The sequence below is a fragment of the Salmo trutta genome, chromosome 5 (genome assembly GCF_901001165.1).
Source record: "Salmo trutta chromosome 5, fSalTru1.1, whole genome shotgun sequence".
In the NCBI taxonomy this organism is placed as follows: domain Eukaryota; kingdom Metazoa; phylum Chordata; class Actinopteri; order Salmoniformes; family Salmonidae; genus Salmo; species Salmo trutta.
Window position 1 is genome coordinate 2,750,178 of NC_042961.1, and position 18,634 is coordinate 2,768,811.

General features: G+C 41.8%; 1 protein-coding gene across 1 annotated transcript in view; it reads right to left on the reverse strand.

Moving 5' to 3' along the window:
* Positions 1–18,634, reverse strand: part of LOC115193445 (protein eyes shut homolog) — a 73,645-nt gene that overhangs the window by 51,110 nt on the left and 3,901 nt on the right. The window contains exon 2 of the mRNA XM_029752134.1: positions 5,905–6,055. Within this exon, the coding sequence (XP_029607994.1) occupies positions 5,905–6,055 (151 nt within the window). The remainder of the gene's footprint in view (positions 1–5,904; positions 6,056–18,634) is intronic.

Genomic DNA, 18,634 nt, shown 5'->3' on the forward strand with positions numbered 1-18,634 from the left:
TCTCTATGATTCTTTATGATCTAAAATACAAAACGGATCCTAAATCAGCACTACATTCAGATACATTAGCTCCTCTGCAGATGGCAGTGTCATGTTGAAGACAGTTGATTTCATATACTGTACTTTAGCTCCTCTGCAGATGGCAGTGTCATGTTGAAGACAGTTGATTTCATATACTGTACTTTAGCTCCTCTGTAGATGGCAGCCTCATGTTTAAGTAAAACACCGTATGGCAGCACTACTGTATAAAATGTGCAGTAAAGCGATGCCATAGTATAAATATGTAACCAACATGGCACTGTATGTCACAATGATTCTCAGTTAATCATCTTCAATGTCAAATGGCCAGGTTATTTAGGCAGTAATCATTAACATTGCAACTGCACAAAAGGAATGTGTGGGGGTCTGGTCTTCAAAACTGTACATGGGCATTGCCGTGGTAAAGGGAAAGGGGGATACCTAGTGAGTTGTACAACTCAATGCATTCAACTTCGGCGCCAAGGGATCAGTAGGTTAATTTTCTTGTTCAGGGGCAGAATGACAGATTTTTACCTTTTTACCTCAGCTCGGGGATTTGATCGAGCAACCTTTCGGTTATTGGACCAACGCTCTAACCACCAGAAGTAGGGGTGCTGAGGGTACTGCAGCACCCCCTGAAAAATCGGAATGAAAAAATATACTAATACAAAATATATATACAGTTGAAGTCGGAGGTTTACATACACTTAGGTTGGAGTCATTAGAAATCATTTTACAATCACTCCACAAATTTCTTGTTAACAAACTATAGTATTGGCAAGTCGGTTAGGACATCTACTTTGTGCATGACACAAGTAATTTTTCCAACAATTGTTTACAGACAGGTTGTTTAACTTATAATTCACTATGTCACAATTCCAGTGGGTCAGATGTTTACATACACTAAGTTGACTGTGCCTTTAGACAGCTTGGAAAATTCCAGAAAATAATTTCATGGCTTTAGAAGCTTCTGATAGGCTAATTGACATAATTTGAGTCAATTGTGGATGTATTTCAAGGCCTACCTTCAAACTCAGTGCCTCTTTGCTTGACATCATGGGAAAACCAAAAGAAATCAGTCAAGACCTCAGAAAAAACATTGTAGACCTCCACAAGTCTGGTACATCCTTGGGAGCAATTTCCTGCCTGAAGGTACAACGTTCATCTGTACACACAATAGTACTCAAGTATAAACACCATGTTACCACGCAGCCGTCATACAGCTCAGGAAGGAGACGCGTTCTGTCTCCTAGAGATTAATGTACTTTGGTGCGAAAAGTGCAAATCAATCCCAGAACAACTGCAAAGGACCTTGTGAAGATGCTGGAGGAAACAGGTACAAAAGTATCTATATCCACAGTAAAACGAGTCCTATATCGACATAACCTGAAAGGCCGCTCAGCAAGGAAGAAGCCACTGCTCCAAAAAAGCCAGGCTACGGTTTGCAACTGCACATGGGGACAAAGATTGTACTTTTTGGAGAAATATCCTCTGGTCTGATGAAACAAAAATAGAACTGTTTGGCCATAACGACCATCGTAATGTTTAGAGGAAAAAGGGGGAGGCTTGCAAGCCGAAAAACACCATCCCAAACGTGAAGCACGGGGGTGGCAGCATCATGTTGTGGGGGTGCTTTGCTGCAGGAGGGACTGGTGCACTTCACAAAATAGATGGCATCATGAGGCAGGAAAATTATGTGGCTATATTGAAGCAACATCTCAAGATCAGTCAGGAAGTCAAAGCTTGGTCGCAAACAGGTCTTCCAAATGGACAATGACCCCAAGCATACTTCCAAGTTGTGGCAAAATGGCTTAAGGACAACAAAGTCAAGGTATTGGAGTGGCCATCACAAAGCCCTGACCTCAATTCTATAAACAAATATGTAGGCAGAACTGAAAAAGCATGTGCGAGCAAGGAGGCCTACAAACCTGACTCAGTTACACCAGCTCGGTCAGAAGGAATGGGCCAAAATTGACCCAAATTAATGTGGGAAGCTTGTGGAAGGCTAACTGAAACGTTTGACCTAAGCTAAACAATTTACAGGCAATGCTACTGTTACGTTCGTCGTAAAGATTGGACCAAGGTGCAGCGTGGTAGGCGAACATTTTACTTTATTAAAATGAACACCGACAAAAATACAAAAACGAACGTAAATGTAAGTCGCTCTGGATAAGAGCGTCTGCTAAATGACGTAAATGTAATGTAAATGTAAAGTTCTGCAGGCTATACAGCAGCTATACAAAATCAAGATCCCACAAACTAAGGTAGAAAAAAGGCTGCCTAAGTATGATCCCCAATCAGAGACAACGATAGACAGCTGCCTCTGATTGGGAACCATACCCGGCCAACAAAGAAATAGAAAAACTAGAATGCCCACCCAAATCACACCCTGACCAAACCAAATATAGAAATAAAAAAGCTCTCTAAGGTCAGGGCATGACAGCTACCAAATACTAATTGAGTGTATGTAAACTTCTGACCCACTGGGAATGTGATGAAAGAAATAAAATATGAAATAAATCCTTCTCTCTACTATTATTCTGTCATTTCACATTCTTAAAATAAAGTGATGATCCTAACTGACCTAAAACAGGGAATTTTTACTAGGATTAAATGTCAGGAATTGTATTTGGCTAAGATGTATGTGAATTGTATATATATTTTACTGCAAGCAAAAAAAATAAAAAATCTGACACTAAAATAACACTAAAATAACTTAATGTACATAAGGACATTTTTCTGATAGAATTGTTTTCTTACTTTCAGTCCACGAGAATCTAATTTTATATTTTCAATAGTAAACTGACAGTGCAACACACAGTAAGTACCCTGTTCCTTATGAATGACCATATGATGTACTTTCATCATTTCTAGAATTTATGTTTTATTTACATTTGAGAGAGAGAGATGGAGTGAGGAAAAGAGAGAGATGGAGAGTACGTTTTGTGAGTGTAATGCTTACTGTTTATTTCACTTTTGTTTATTGTCTATTTCACTTGTTTTGGCAATAAAAACATATATGTTTCCCAAGCCAATAAAGCCCTTCGAATTAAATAGAGGAAACAAATGTAAGCAACATGTGAATAGGAAGAGTAGGTCAACTCAGACAAAAGACTGAACAGATGTCCGTTTGATATCCCTCCCTCCCTCCCTCCCTCCCTCCCATAGCATGCCAGTCAGAAGAGTCAAGGTTTTGAAATGCACAGATTTCCCAGTACTTAGGTGTGTTTTATAGGCATAGGGGGCAATAGCATATCAAGCATGTTTGATCATATATTTGGAGTGTGCACCTTCAACAATGTTCAAATGGTGTTCCATGAAAGCAGTTTGAGGTCAGCCACTTAGTGCAATGTTCAACAATGTCATCTTTTAAAAAACATACTTGAATCAATTGCCATGAGCAAAACATTAACAGCAAAGCTTAAAAACAATATTTTTCATAACTAAAGCCCTCATTCAATTAAATAAGTCATTTTAAAGAGCCAAATCACTACACCTCCTCCTCTACCCATTTACGTCCAGGTAATAATATTATTGTCAAACAAAGCAAAATTATTATTATTATAAAAAAGTAATTTGATCCGAGACCGGCAAGGTCACTCCAGGGACAAAATGAAATAGTTCAATGTAAAAATGAAGAAAGAAAGCTACACAGCAGGCAGTTGTGTTGATGAATCACACAGATACAGAGCTTTGATGCACTAACAGTCTTCGATGCAAATGCAATATGCTAGCTCAAAGTGACTGCCACTGTAGACTAGGCAGACCACATGTTTTTTAAACCCTTCCTGTTATTTTGTTGTAAAATGGTGCAAAAACACTTTTAGAGTAATTTATTAAAGGCTTGAGAGAGAGATGGAGAGAGATAGAGAGAGAGATGGGTAGAGAGAGAGAGAGAGATGGAGAGAGAGATGGGTAGAGAGAAAGATGGGTAGAGAGAGAGGAAGAGATGGTGAGAGATAGAGAGAGAGATGGGTAGAGATAGAGAGAGATGTAGAGAGATAGAGAGATGGGTAGAGAGAGAGAGAGGAAGAGATGGAGAGAGATAGAGAGAGAGATGGGTAGAGAGAGAGGAAGAGATGGAGAGAGATAGAGAGAGAGATGGGTAGAGAGAGAGAGGAAGAGATGGAGAGAGATAGAGAGAGAGATGGGTAGAGAGAGAGATGGGTAGAGAGAGAGGAAGAGAGAAGGAAGGAGACAGGGGGGAAGAGAGAACAGTGCTGACTCAATCTTGAATAAAATAAAATGCCAATATGCTTCACTCCTGTGGTGCTTCACTGCTGTAGATTCCCAGATGATCTGAGATGACTGATCCTGACTCTGTTGTTATTGCTGCTATTATTACATCTTTTCATGACTGAAGTTTCTCTAGCCAGTGTTCTCAACACAACCATACTGTCTCATACTCTGCTGCTGCTGCTGATCAGCTACTGTACACTAACAAACTGAGCCTGTGATCACACACACTCACACACACACACACACGCTCCCAGATCATTTCAATATTGAAAGGACACTTCATTTGAAGCCATGTTTTTGTTCTTGTCTTTTCTTTGTGATTACTGTACATACATGAAAAATGACATGAAGAAAAAGAATATAACAAATCAAAGCTAAGTGAAGGTATGATACTGGGGAATAGGATGAGGTAAGATACAGTGGGGAATAGGATGAGGTAAGATACAGTGGGGAATAGGATGAGGTAGGATACAGTGGGGAATAGGATGAGGTAAAATACAGTGGGGAAAATGATGAGGTAAGATACAGTGGGGAATAGGATGAGGTAAAATACAGTGGGGAAAATGATGAGGTAAGATACAGTGGGGAATAGGATGAGGTAAGATACAGTGGGGAATAGGATGAGGTAAGATACAGTGGGGAATAGGATGAGGTAAGATACAGTGGGGAATAGGATGAGGTAAGATACAGTGGGGAATAGGATGAGGTAAGATACAGTGGGGAATAGGATGAGGTAAGATACAGTGGGGAATAGGATGAGGTAAAATACAGTGGGGAATAGGATGAGGTAAGATACAGTGGGGAATAGGATGAGGTAAAATACAGTGGGGAATAGGATGAGGTAAGATACAGTGGGGAATAGGATGAGGTAAGATACAGTGGGGAATAGGATGAGGTAAGATACAGTGGGGAAAATGATGAGGTAAAATACAGTGGGGAATAGGATGAGGTAAAATACAGTGGGGAATAGGATGAGGTAAGATACAGTGGGGAATAGGATGAGGTAAGATACAGTGGGGAAAATGATGAGGTAAGATACAGTGGGGAATAGGATGAGGTAAGATACAGTGGGGAAAATGATGAGGTAAAATACAGTGGGGAATAGGATGAGGTAAAATACAGTGGGGAATAGGATGAGGTAAAATACTGTGGGGAATAGGATGAGGTAAGATACAGTGGGGAAAATGATGAGGTAAGATACAGTGGGGAATAGGATGAGGTAAGATACAGTGGGGAATAGGATGAGGTAAGATACAGTGGGGAATAGGATGAGGTAAAATACAGTGGGGAATAGGATGAGGTAAGATACAGTGGGGAAAATGATGAGGTAATATACAGTTAGAGATTGTGACTCTAGCTGCACCAAGGTCATTGGTTCAATTCCCGCAGGGATCATCACATACTGTACGAAAAAAGTATGACTTACTGTCCTGTAAGTCACTTTGGTAAAATAGTCTGCTAAGTGGCATAGGTATATGAAGTCAAAGAGTCTGGTCAGTGAAAGGCCTGCTATCTGGACCACACATGGCCTCTCTGGTTATGGGTTCTAAAACCGCCCTGCAACCTTCCATTCTTCCCACATTTGTCTTCCTTCTTTAACTGACCTCTGTATCTATCCAAAAAATAAATAAAATAAGCACTTCTCACCGTATTCTGATGGATGTCAGCCTGTTAGTGTTGATGGTTTGGCCTGCGTCTGCATTCAACACCTGGACACCACTACATCCCAGTTTTACCACAGGGATCCCATCCTGGAGGAACACGTGGAGTAACCGATCTCCTAAATTCTCTTCCCGAGCTGAAAAGAGCAGAGATAATACGATCAGTTCAAAAATCATTTCAAAAGTGGCCTATTTTGGTTTGGATTTAGTGGCCTATATTTGGGTAGTCTATTCAGACTATTCTTAAACAATTCTGATCTTCTCAAAGAAATCTCCGACTTTGCTTCAACTACCAATTTGATGGAGATACAATACGTGAATAGGAATGGTTCGGAATTTCATTTAAAACCCCTTCCATCCTTTCAGCACCCACAATGCATTTCTATAAACAGAAAAATTATGTTGGATTGAATGAAAATAACAAATCAATTTTCCAGTAAGTTAAAATCTGAATTTCTTTCACAGCAGTACCTGACATGCAAGCTATTGAAAAGAGATGCATTATTTGTATCTTAAAAGAACGAGTCAATATTTCTGAATATTATACTGATATCCAGACACACTTTCTTTTGGGTCTTTTTATCACCAGAGAGACCAACTGGGCTTCAAACCAACCTCAAGGGACCAACTGGCTTAAACTGCTTCTGGGAAACCAACCCTGAGGGCCCAACTGGGCTTAATCTGGCTCTGGGAAACCAACCCTGAGGGCCCAACTGGGCTTAATCTGACTCTGGGAAACCAACCCTGAGGGCCCAACTGGGCTTAATCTGACTCTGGGAAACCAGCCCTGAGGGCCCAACTGGGCTTAATCTGACTCTGGGAAACCAACCCTGTGGGCCCAACTGGGCTTAATCTGACTCTGGGAAACCAACCCTGAGGGCCCAACTGGGCTTAATCTGACTCTGGGAAACCAACCCTGAGGGCCCAACTGGGCTTAATCTGACTCTGGGAAACCAACCCTGAGGGCCCAACTGGGCTTAATCTGACTCTGGGAAACCAACCCTGTGGGCCCAACTGGGCTTAATCTGACTCTGGGAAACCAACCCTGTGGGCCCAACTGGGCTTAATCTGGCTCTGGGAAACCAACCCTGTGGGCCCAACTGGGCTTAATCTGACTCTGGGAAACCAACCCTGAGGGCCCAACTGGGCTTAATCTGACTCTGGGAAACCAACCCTGAGGGCCCAACTGGGCTTAATCTGCCTCTGGGAAACCAACCCAGAGGGACCAACTGGGCTTCATCTGCCTCTGGGATACCAACCCCGAGGCCAGGGTTCGCCAGTTGGTGGCTCGTGGGTTATTTTATTTGGCCCCTCAAGTTTTCTGAGCCAAAATTGTTAGGGACATACAAGACTGTAAAAACAAGAGCAAATCAGCTCCAAGTTATTTTAATTTTGGAAACCTGTTACAAAGTATTCCCACGCATGATAGAGACACAGGCCAGCATCCTGGAGTCGCCTATTCACTAATGACGTTGAGACTGGTGTTTTGTAGGTGCTATTTAATGAAGCTGCCAGTTGATGACTTGTGAGGCGTCTGTTTCTCAAACTAGCTCTAATGTACTTGTCCTCTTGCTCAGTTGTGCACCGAGGCCTCCCACTGCTCTTTCTATTATGGTTAGAGCCTGTTTGCGCTGTTCTGCGAAGGGAGAAGTCAACAGCGATGTACAAGATTTCAGTTTCTTGGCAATTTCTCGCATGGAATAGCCTTCATTTCTCAGAAAATGAATAGACTGACGAGTTTCAGAAGAAAGCTCTTTTCAGCTGTGCTAACATAATTGCAAAAGGGTTGTCTAATGATCAGTTAGTCTTAAAATTATAAACTTGGATTAGCTAACACAACGTGCCATTGGAACACAGGAGTGATGGTTGATGATAATGGGCCTCTGTACGCCTATGTAGATATTCCATAAAAAATCAGCCATTTCCAGCTACAATGGTCATTTACAACATTAACAATGTCTACACTGTATTTCTGATCAATTTGATGTTATTTTAATGGAACAAAAATGTGCTTTTCTTTCAAAAACAAGGACATTTCTAAGTGACCCCAAACTTTTGAACGGTAGTGTATACTTTACACAATCGAGATGCTAAAAACATCTTTGGAGCGCCAAACAAAGATGTCATGTAGAAATACACAAGACACGCAGTTTTAAGCTGTATGGCTGTGCCCTCCCAGGCATGTGGCTGATTAGCCATCACTGTGTGACAGTACACACTGTGTCTTAACTAATGGCTGTCTATGTACTCTCCCCATTAGAATGACCCATGAATACATTGAAGAAATTGGTATACGCATAAGAGGTCTTCGGGAGCATAATAGCTCGATTAATTGCCTATTATTTTCAATTCTATCGTACTGAAACACCAAGTATGACAATGTATAAGTCTGCATATGCACCATATATAAATGAGGTATACTCCAGAGTATATGCAGATCAGAAAAAGGATCAAATGATCTAGGGTTCATTAATGTATATGAATAAAAGAGAATAAAAAGTACTCTGTGATGAGGAAAGCCATGTTGAAAGGGAGGCTGAGGCATGATGTCTATGAGGCCAGGGGGCTATGTGCATGCCTAAGCCTGCATTTAGACAGGTAGCAGCACAATTCAGATTTTTTTTCACACTAATTTGTCTTTTGACCAATCAGATCAGATCGTTTCACACCAGATTCCTTTCAGAGCTGATCTGATTGGTCAAAAGATCAACTAGTGAAAAAAAATATAGAATTGTGCTGCCTGTCTAAACACAGACAAGTAGTCTGGCCCCTGTATGTGGTTAGGATTAAATTACGTCTGACAGATACAAGTCCACACATGATACAGAGGGGAGAATCTATTGTCAGCATGTTGAACACAACAGCAGCTATGACTGACTGATCAGACGTTACGAGCCATGGTCATCTGGAAACTTCTGAATGAGTGGCACATAATACATGTTTCAACTGGACAGCATGTTTCAACTGGACAGCATGTTTCAAAGGAGGATGTTTCAATTGGAGGATGTTTCAACTGGACAGCATGTTTCAACTGGACAGCATGTTTCAACTGGACAGCATGTTTCAACTGGAGGATGTTTCAACTGGACAGCATGTTTCAACTGGAGGATGTTTCAACTGGATAGCATGTTTCAACTGGATAGCATGTTTCAACTGGACAGCATGTTTCAACTGGAGGATGTTTCAACTGGACAGCATGTTTCAACTGGACAGCATGTTTCAACTGGACAGCATGTTTCAACTGGACAGCATGTTTCAACTGGAGGATGTTTCAACTGGACAGCATGTTTCAACTGGAGGATGTTTCAACTGGACAGCATGTTTCAACTGGAGGATGTTTCAACTGGATAGCATGTTTCAACTGGAGGATGTTTCAACTGGACAGCATGTTTCAACTGGACAGCATGTTTCAACTGGACAGCATGTTTCAACTGGAGGATGTTTCAACTGGAGGATGTTTCAACTGCACAGCATGTTTCAACTGGAGGATGTTTCAACTGGAGGATGTTTCAACTGGACAGCATGTTTCAACTGGACAGCATGTTTCAACTGGACAGCATGTTTCAACTGGACAGCATGTTTCAACTGGAGGATGTTTCAACTGGACAGCATGTTTCAACTGGAGGATGTTTCAACTGGAGGATGTTTCAACTGGACAGCATGTTTCAACTGGAGGATGTTTCAACTGGAGGATGTTTCAACTGGACAGCATGTTTCAACTGGATGATGTTTTGACTTGAGTGAAGCAAGTGGTTGTGTTTTTCTGGTAAGTGATGTTACTTGGGTGGTAGTTTATTTACATGAATGAGCATATCTTCATTTAATCTGAGAAAAAAAGTCAGTTATGTCAATGTTATGATTCTATTATGACGTATGTTCAGTTCACGTAAAGTGCTGCCAAACTTGGGAGGATTGCAGGGGAACTTCTTAGGAAGTGCAAGGGAACTTCAAGGGAACTTCATGGGAAGTGCAAGGGAACATCAAGGGAACTTCAAGGGAACTTCATGGGAAGTGCAAGGGAATATCAATGATCTGAATCGTTCTATCAAACGTTACAATAGGGAGAATAAGACACTTCATTGATTCATTTTCCTTGCAGTCCATGAAAATGTGTCTTCTACTTTGATTCCAACCCACCCGAAATAAGCACAAACACTGACAGACTGGAGTGGCTGAAGCAGGAGGGTTATATTCAGTCCTGGACTAAAAGGCTATTATTTATTTCAGTAGAGATTCTAGGTAGAGTTTTTTAGTCCAGGCCTAGTCTTAATCTGTGTCCAGGAAATCAACCCCTGTCCTAGAGTATATTCTTATGTGTAAAACATTTACACCAATTGAACTCTGTGGCCCCACTAAGAATAAGATTCACATCTTCTATAACAACATAAGTAACAGCTGTCTCATTTAGCCTAGTGCCAGAATGAAACTGTATCCTGGCCAGTTCAATGATAGAGCCCCTCTCAGTACAGAAACCAAATGAATGCCAGTACTTCAGAGGACCATTGTGTTCATTTGTTCTGCTGTGGGTTCCCTTTCCATTAAACAACAAAAGAGAGAGGGGGAGAACGCACCATCACACAGACTAAAATTGGCGCAGCTATTTAAAACTCCCTTCCTTTCTAATTCCAGAGACAACTGTCTTCTATTGTGCTGTGATACATGTGGGGAAGAATTACGCTGCTTGACGCTCCTATGATAGATGTTTATGTTGGGCCTTCAGCCTTTCTGTAGGATATATGTTTTTGTTGGCCCTTTAGTCTTTCTATAGTATAGATGTGTATGTTGGCACCTTCAGTATTTCTATAGAATATATGTGTATGTTGGCCCTTCAGTCTTTCTATAGTATAGATGTTTATGTTGGCCCTTCAGGCTTTCTATAGGATAGATGTTTATGTTGGCCCTTCAGGCTTTCTATAGGATAGATGTTTATGTTGGTCCTTCAGTCATTCAATAGGATAGATGTTTATGTTGGCCCTTCAGTCTTTCTATAGGATAGATGTTCATTACATTTACATTTACATTTAAGTCATTTAGCAGACGCTCTTATCCAGAGCGACTTACAAATTGGTGCATTCACCTTAAGATATCCAGTGGAAAAACCACTTTACAATAGTGCATCTAAATCTTTTGGGGGGGGGGGGGTAGAAGGATTACTTTATCCTATCCCAGGTATTCCTTAAAGAGGTGGGGTTTCAGGTGTCTCCGGAAGGTGGTGATTGACTCCGCTGTCCTGGCGTCGTGAGGGAGCTTGTTCCACCATTGGGGTGCCAGAGCAGCGAACAGTTTTGACTGGGCTGAGCGGGAGCTGTGCTTCCTCAGAGGTAGGGAGGCGAGCAGGCCAGAGGTGGATGAACGCAGTGCCCTTGTTTGGGTGTAGGGCCTGATCAGAGCCTGAAGGTACGGAGGTGCCGTTCCCCTCACAGCTCCGTAGGCAAGCACCATGGACTTGTAGCGGATGCGAGCTTCAACTGGAAGCCAGTGGAGAGAGCGGAGGAGCGGGGTGACGTGAGAGAACTTGGGAAGGTTGAACACCAGACGGGCTGCGGCGTTCTGGATGAGTTGTAGGGGTTTAATGGCACAGGCAGGGAGCCCAGCCAACAGCGAGTTGCAGTAATCCAGACGGGAGATGACAAGTGCCTGGACTAGGACCTGCGCCGCTTCCTGTGTGAGGCAGGGTCGTACTCTGCGAATGTTGTAGAGCATGAACCTACAGGATCGGGTCACCGCCTTGATGTTAGTGGAGAACGACAGGGTGTTGTCCAGGGTCACGCCAAGGTTCTTAGCACTCTGGGAGGAGGACACAAGGGAGTTGTCAACCGTGTTGGCCCTTCATGCTTTCTATAGGATAGATGTTTATGTTGACCCCTTCAGTCATTCAATAGGATAGATGTTTATGTTGGCCCTTCAGTCTTTCTATAGGATAGATGTTTATGTTGGCCCTTCAGTCTTTCTATAGGATAGATGTTTATGTTGGCCCTTCAGTCTTTCTATAGGATAGATGTTTATGTTCACTATTCGAGTCTTACATTTTTTCTTCTGTAGATGTTATTTTCTTCTGTTGGCAAGGACATGACAAATGACTGTTCTACTGTCCCCATGGCCCTGTTACTCTCGTTTGTCCTTTAGTCAACACTTGCCTGTCACCTGTTCGCTGTCTCTCTCTCTCTCTCTCTCCCTCCCTTCTCGCAACTCCCCCACCCGACCCCTCTCTCTCCCTCCATTTACCTCCTTCTGTCCCCCGTTCTCTCTATCCCCCTCCCTTCTCTCTTTCTCCGTCTGGCTGACAAGTTAAGCCCAAAGGGAGTCTCACTCGGCGCTTCAGGGAGGGAGGGAGGTGCGTGGAGGAGAGAAGAGGAGACAAGGGGGGATGAGTGAAAGGAAAAAAGCAGGTTTGGGCTAAGAAAGATTCTCTGCATCTTGATGTAGCATGTTGCTACGTCTTCTTGGTTCTTCTCCTCTGATTAACGGTTTGATCTCAGGAGTTTTCTCTTTCAGTTTCCATCCTCTGATGTATGTGAGAAGGGCTGCCTCCTCTCTCTCTGTGGGCTGCAGAAACCCAGACAGATAAAAGGGGATGCTGTGTTCTTCCCTGTGCTTTATGAACATTCAGTCCTTTTAACCCCTGGTTTGCACCCTGCACTGCATTCTGGTTTGTGCATTTTCGACTGCTGCAAGAGCATCTTTGATATTGACCAGATCAGAGTGAACGTATGCATTGACATTGTCATAAATATATTAGGATACAAATCTGTGTTTAATTCCTCTAAACAGCAGAGTCCATCGGCACTTCCTTATCTTTGTTCAATCTCTATCGCCGTCCACACTGCCCTCTCCCACCTGGACAACAGGAACACCTATGTGAGAATGCTGTTCATAGACTACAGCTCAGCGTTCAACACCATAGAGCCCACAAAGCTCACCACTAAGCTCAGGACCCTGGGTCTGAACACCTCCCTCTGGATCCTGGACTTCCTGACGGGCCGACCACAGGTGGTGAGGGTAGGCAACAACACCTCCACCACACTGGAGGCTGAAAAGATTTGGCATAGGCCCTTAGATCCACAAAAAGTTCTACAGCTGCCCCATTAAGAGCATATTGACTGGCTGCATCACTGTTTGGTATGGCAACTGACTGGCAAGGCAATACAGAGCGTAGTGCGTACGGCCCAGTACATCACTGGGGCCGAGCTCCCTGCCATCCAGAACCTCTATACCAGGTGGTGTCAGAGAAAGGCCCTAGAAATGGTTAAAGACTCCAGCCACCCTAGTCATAGATTGTTCTTTCTGCTACCTCACCGCAAGCGGTACCGGAGCGCCAAGTCTAGAACCAACAGGACCCTGAACAGCTTCTACCTAGAAGCCATAAGACAGCTAAATAGTTAGTTACATAGTTAAATAGTTAGTTACATAGTTAGTTAAATAGTTAGTTACATAGTTAGTTAAATAGCTACCTGGACTATATGCAGTGAGCCTTTTTGCACAAACTTTTTTTGACTCATCACACACGCTGCTGCTACTGTTGACCATCTGTCACTTTATTCCTAGTTATATGAACATATCTACCTCAATGACCTCGTACCCCTGAACATCCACTCAGTACTGGTACCACTTGTATATAGCCAAGTTATCATTACTCAGTACTGGTACTCCTTGTATATAGGCAAGTTATCATTACTCAGTACTGGTACCCCTTGTATGTAGCCAAGTTATCATTACTCAGTACTGGTACCCCTTGTATATAGCCAAGTTATCATCCACTCAGTACTGGTACCCCTTGTATATAGCCAAGTTATCATTACTCAGTACTGGTACCCCTTGTATATAGCCAAGTTATCATCCACTCAGTACTGGTACCCCTTGTATATAGCCAAGTTATCATTACTCAGTACTGGTACCCCTTGGATATAGCCAAGTTATCATGACTCAGTACTGGTACCCCTTGTATATAGCCAAGTTATCATTACTCAGTACTGGTACCCCTTGTATATAGCCAAGTTATCATTACTCAGTACTGGTACCCCTTGTATGTAGCCAAGTTATCATTACTCAGTACTGGTACCCCTTGTATATAGCCAAGTTATCATTACTCAGTACTGGTACCCCTTGTATATAGCCAAGTTATCATTACTCAGTACTGGTACTCCTTGTATATAGCCAAGTTATCATTACTCAGTACCTTATCAGTACCTTATCATTACTCAGTACTGGTACTCCTTGCAGACAGAATAGCCAAGTTATCATTACTCAGTACCTTACTTACAGGAAGGACCCGTAAGTAAGTATTTCACTGTTAGACTACATCTGTTGTTTATAAAGCATGTGACAAATAACAAGTAATTAAATGTGTTCATTGACTTGTTCCTTCTTCTTGGTATAGACTTAACAGTGAACACAACCTGTTTAATGTACATTCCTCATTAATTATAATTGTGGTGGGTTGTGTGTGTGTGTGTGTGTGTGTGTGTGTGTGTGTGTGTGTGTGTGTGTGTGTGTGTGTGTGTGTGTGTGTGTGTGTAAAGAGAAGAGAAAGGAGACGATGACAGGGAAAACCTGATGTTGTCAGAGTGAGGATGTTGTCATCCTTTTCTAATCTATAGAGGGAATTTATGAGGCGTTTGATGGGAAGCAACACAAGATAAACGCTGTCAGATAGCCGGTGGCAGGTGAACCATACATAAGCAGATAATGTGACAGGGAATGATGTGTGTGTGTGTGGGTGTGTGCGTGACAAGGTTTGAAGTAAAACGACTTTGCTAACTTGACACCAAGAGCAATCCCATCCACTTTCTTCCACCTCTGATAACTTCCGGTCTCTGTGGCATCCCTCCAATATGTGTATGAAGATGAACATATTTATATCATTTATTGTCCAATATATATAAATGTATCCTTCAATATTTATATAATTTATCCTCCAGTATTTATAGAATTTATCCTCCAAAGGGTGATTTGTCTTGCTCGGTAAGTTAGAAATGACCAATGGCATTAGTGATTAAAGTTCCTTATTCATGGAACAAATCTAACAACAAAATGCATTCTTTATTCTGGTTGTTTTCTCTTAAGTATTTTTTCTAGAATATAACCTAGAAAAGAGAATGAACCTGTATTAAAAATACAAGAAATGTAATGTATTTCAGGTATTTAAATCTACTAAAGGGAGAGTACAATGTTATTCTCAATACCTAAAGGATGTGAAGGATTTATAACCCCTGTTCTCTTTGTGCTATTCAACACAACACCTAGAGGATGTGAAGGATTTATAACCCCTGTTCTCTTAGTGTTATTCTACACAATGTGTACAATTGGGAAGGAAAAACAAATGAGGTTGGAAAACACATCACTACTGAGCACAGAATGGTTTAGGTTTATTTTATGTGTGAATTGTAAAGGCAGGAGACTCTGAGACTATAACGCACAGCTCCTATAGGGACAAAGGAACCATTAGTGAAAGTCAGGCCTCGATGCCCTGCAGTGTTTCTCTCCCAACTCCAACTCTACTGTTGGAACCATTAGTGAAAGTCAGGCCTCGATGCCCTGCAGTGTTTCTCTCCAAACTCCAACTCTACTGTTGGAACCATTAGTGAAAGTCAGGCCTCGATGCCCTGCAGTGTTTCTCTCCCAACTCCAACTCTACTGTTGGAACCATTAGTGAAAGTCAGGCCTCGATGCCCTGCAGTGTTTCTCTCCCAACTCCAACTCTACTGTTGGAACCATTAGTGAAAGTCAGGCCTCGATGCCCTGCAGTGTTTCTCTCCCAACTCCAACTCTACTGTTGGAACCATTAGTGAAAGTCAGGCCTCGATGCCCTGCAGTGTTTCTCTTCCAACTCCAACTCCACTGTTGGAACTTTTCAAATGACTGTTTGGTGATAAACTCCCAGCTTACATTGTGAACCATGCAGTGATGATGGTACATGACAAACCACCCAGTTGGTAAAGTGACTGACTGCATAATGTATTGTGGATATATATTTAATGGATATACATTATCACTGAGTATAGTAATTTAAGACTCACCTAAAACACTGTCAGAACAGCATCGGTTAAGATATAAATTGACAAATCCGTCTCTTGAAAAATCGGTAATTTTGTCCCTCGCTAAACAAAGTGCATCCCAAATGGCAACCCATTTCCTTTCTAGTGCACTACTTTGCTTTGTTTTTTACCAGTGCCCATACTGTATGTCTCTGGTTAAATGTAGTGCCCTATAGGGAATAGGATGCCATTTGGGACATAGACAATGTGTGAAGATATATGGGATGGGATAATTAAAACAATCTACCCATCCAATAACAGCAGCAGCAATGTGGAATAATATGTATTCTCATTGCTGCCGAGTTAAGACACTTCTCTTCCAGACATGCTTTGTACTTTAAAAAATGACAGAAATATTCCTAAAAGTTTTGAAAGGTACAATATCTTGTTTATCTTAAGACTTAACAACTCATAAGGATAAAAGAGTTAAAAATAAATACAAATGAAAAAAAAGGTCCTGGGAAACCATGGCGACTAACAGTATATAGCAAGTATGACTTTATACCAGGGATGGATGTGGTTAGTGAATGGCATATCTGTAATGTGTTAACCTTAACAAGAGGACATTTTTAAACACAACCTCATTGGTTTCCATAGAAAAGACGGAATAGATTTGTGACCAACTGAAAGCTGACTCACAGCAACAGGTGGCTTTTGCTGTGTCACAAATGGCACCCTATTCCCTACGTAGTGCACTATGGGGCCTGGTCAAGAGTGGTGGACTATATAGGGAATAGGGTTTTATATTTGGGATGCATCCAATCTCTCTGAGAAGTCATGACCGGAATGGATGCGTTCTGTAGCTTCAAAGGGATTCATCTGCAGCTGAGAATAGCCGTTCCATTAACTCCAGTGTGGCTCAGCTGGTAACAGCGTGAAGCTTGAAACGCCAGGGTCACGGGTTTGATTCCTGCTGGCGGTCATAAAGGCTACACTCAAATGTATGTACTCACTGTACTGTGAGACACTTTGTATAAAAGCATCTGCTAAAATTTACACAGAGAATAGAAAAGATTAAGAACATCTGCTCTTTCCATGACATAGACTGACCAGGTGAAATCCACAGTTGAAGTCGGAAGTTTACATACACTTAGGTTGGAGTCATTAATTAAAACTCGTTTTTCAACCACTCCACAAATTTCTTGTTAACAAACTATAGTTTTGGCAAGTCGGTTAGGACATCTACTTTGTGCATGACACAAGTAATTTTTCCAACAATTGCTTACAGACATATTATTTCACTTATAATTCACTGTATCAAAATTCCAGTGGGTCAGAAGTTTACATACACTAAGTTGACTGTGCCTTTAAACAGCTTGGAAAATTCCAGAAAATTATGTCATGGCTTTAGAAGTTTCTGATAGGCTAATTCACATCATTTGAGTCAATTGGAGGTGTACCTGTGGATGTATTTCAAGACGCAGCCGTCATACCATTAAGGAAGGAGACGCGTTCTGTCTCCTAGAGATGAACGTACTTTGGTGCGAAAAGTGCAAATCAATCCCAGAACAATAGCAAAGGACCTTGTGAAGATGCTGGAGGAAACAGGTACAAAAGTATCTATATCCACAGTAAAACGAGTCCTGTATTGACATAACCTGAAAGGCCACTCAGCAAGGAAGAAGCCACTGCTCCAAAAAAAGCCATAAAAAAGCCAAACTACGGTTTGCAACTGCACATGGGGACAAAGATCATACTTTTTGGAGAAATGTCCTCTGGTCTGATGAAACAAAAATAGAACTGTTTGGACATCATTATGTTTGGAGGAAAAAGGGGGAGGCTTGTAAGCCGAGGAACACCATCCCAACCGTGAAGGACGGGGGTGGCAGCATCATGTTGTGGGGGTGCTTTGCTGCAGGAGGGACTGGTGCACTTCACAAAATAGATGGCATCATGAGGCAAAAAAATTATGTGGATATATTGAAGCAACATCTCAAGACATCAGTCAGGAAGTTAAAGATTGGTCGCAAATGGGTCTTCCAAATGGACAATGACCCCAAGTATATTTCCAAAGTTGTGACAAAATTACTTATATTGGAGTGGCCATCACAAAGCGAGCAAGGAGGCCAACAAATCTGACTCAGTTACACCAGCTCTGTCAGGAGGAATGGACCAAAATTCACCCAACTTATTGTGGGAAGGTTGTGGAAGGCTACCCGTAACGTTTGACCCAAGTTAAACAATTTAAAGGCAATGCTACCAAATACTAATTGAGTGTATGTAAACTTCTGACCCACTGGGAATGTGATGAAATAAATAAAAGCTGAAATAAATCATTCTCTCTACAATTATTCTGACATTTCACATTCTTAAAATAAAGTGGTGATCCTACTTAACCTAAGACAGGGAATTTTTACTAAGATTAAATGTCAGGAATTGTGAAAAACTGAGTTTAAATGTATTTGGCTAAGGTGTATGTAAACTTCTGACTTCAACTGTATGATCACTTGTTAAAACCACTTCAATCAGTGTAGATGAAGGGGAGGAGACAGGTTAAAGCAAAAAGCTGCTTGGAGTAACCCTGGATTGTAAACTGTCATGGTCAACACATATTGATACAACAGTAGCTAGGATGGAGAGAAGTCTGTCCATAATAAAGCGTTGCTCTGCATTCTTAACAACACTATCAACAAGGCAGGTCCTACAGGCTCTAGTTTTGTCGCACCTTGACTACTGTTCAGT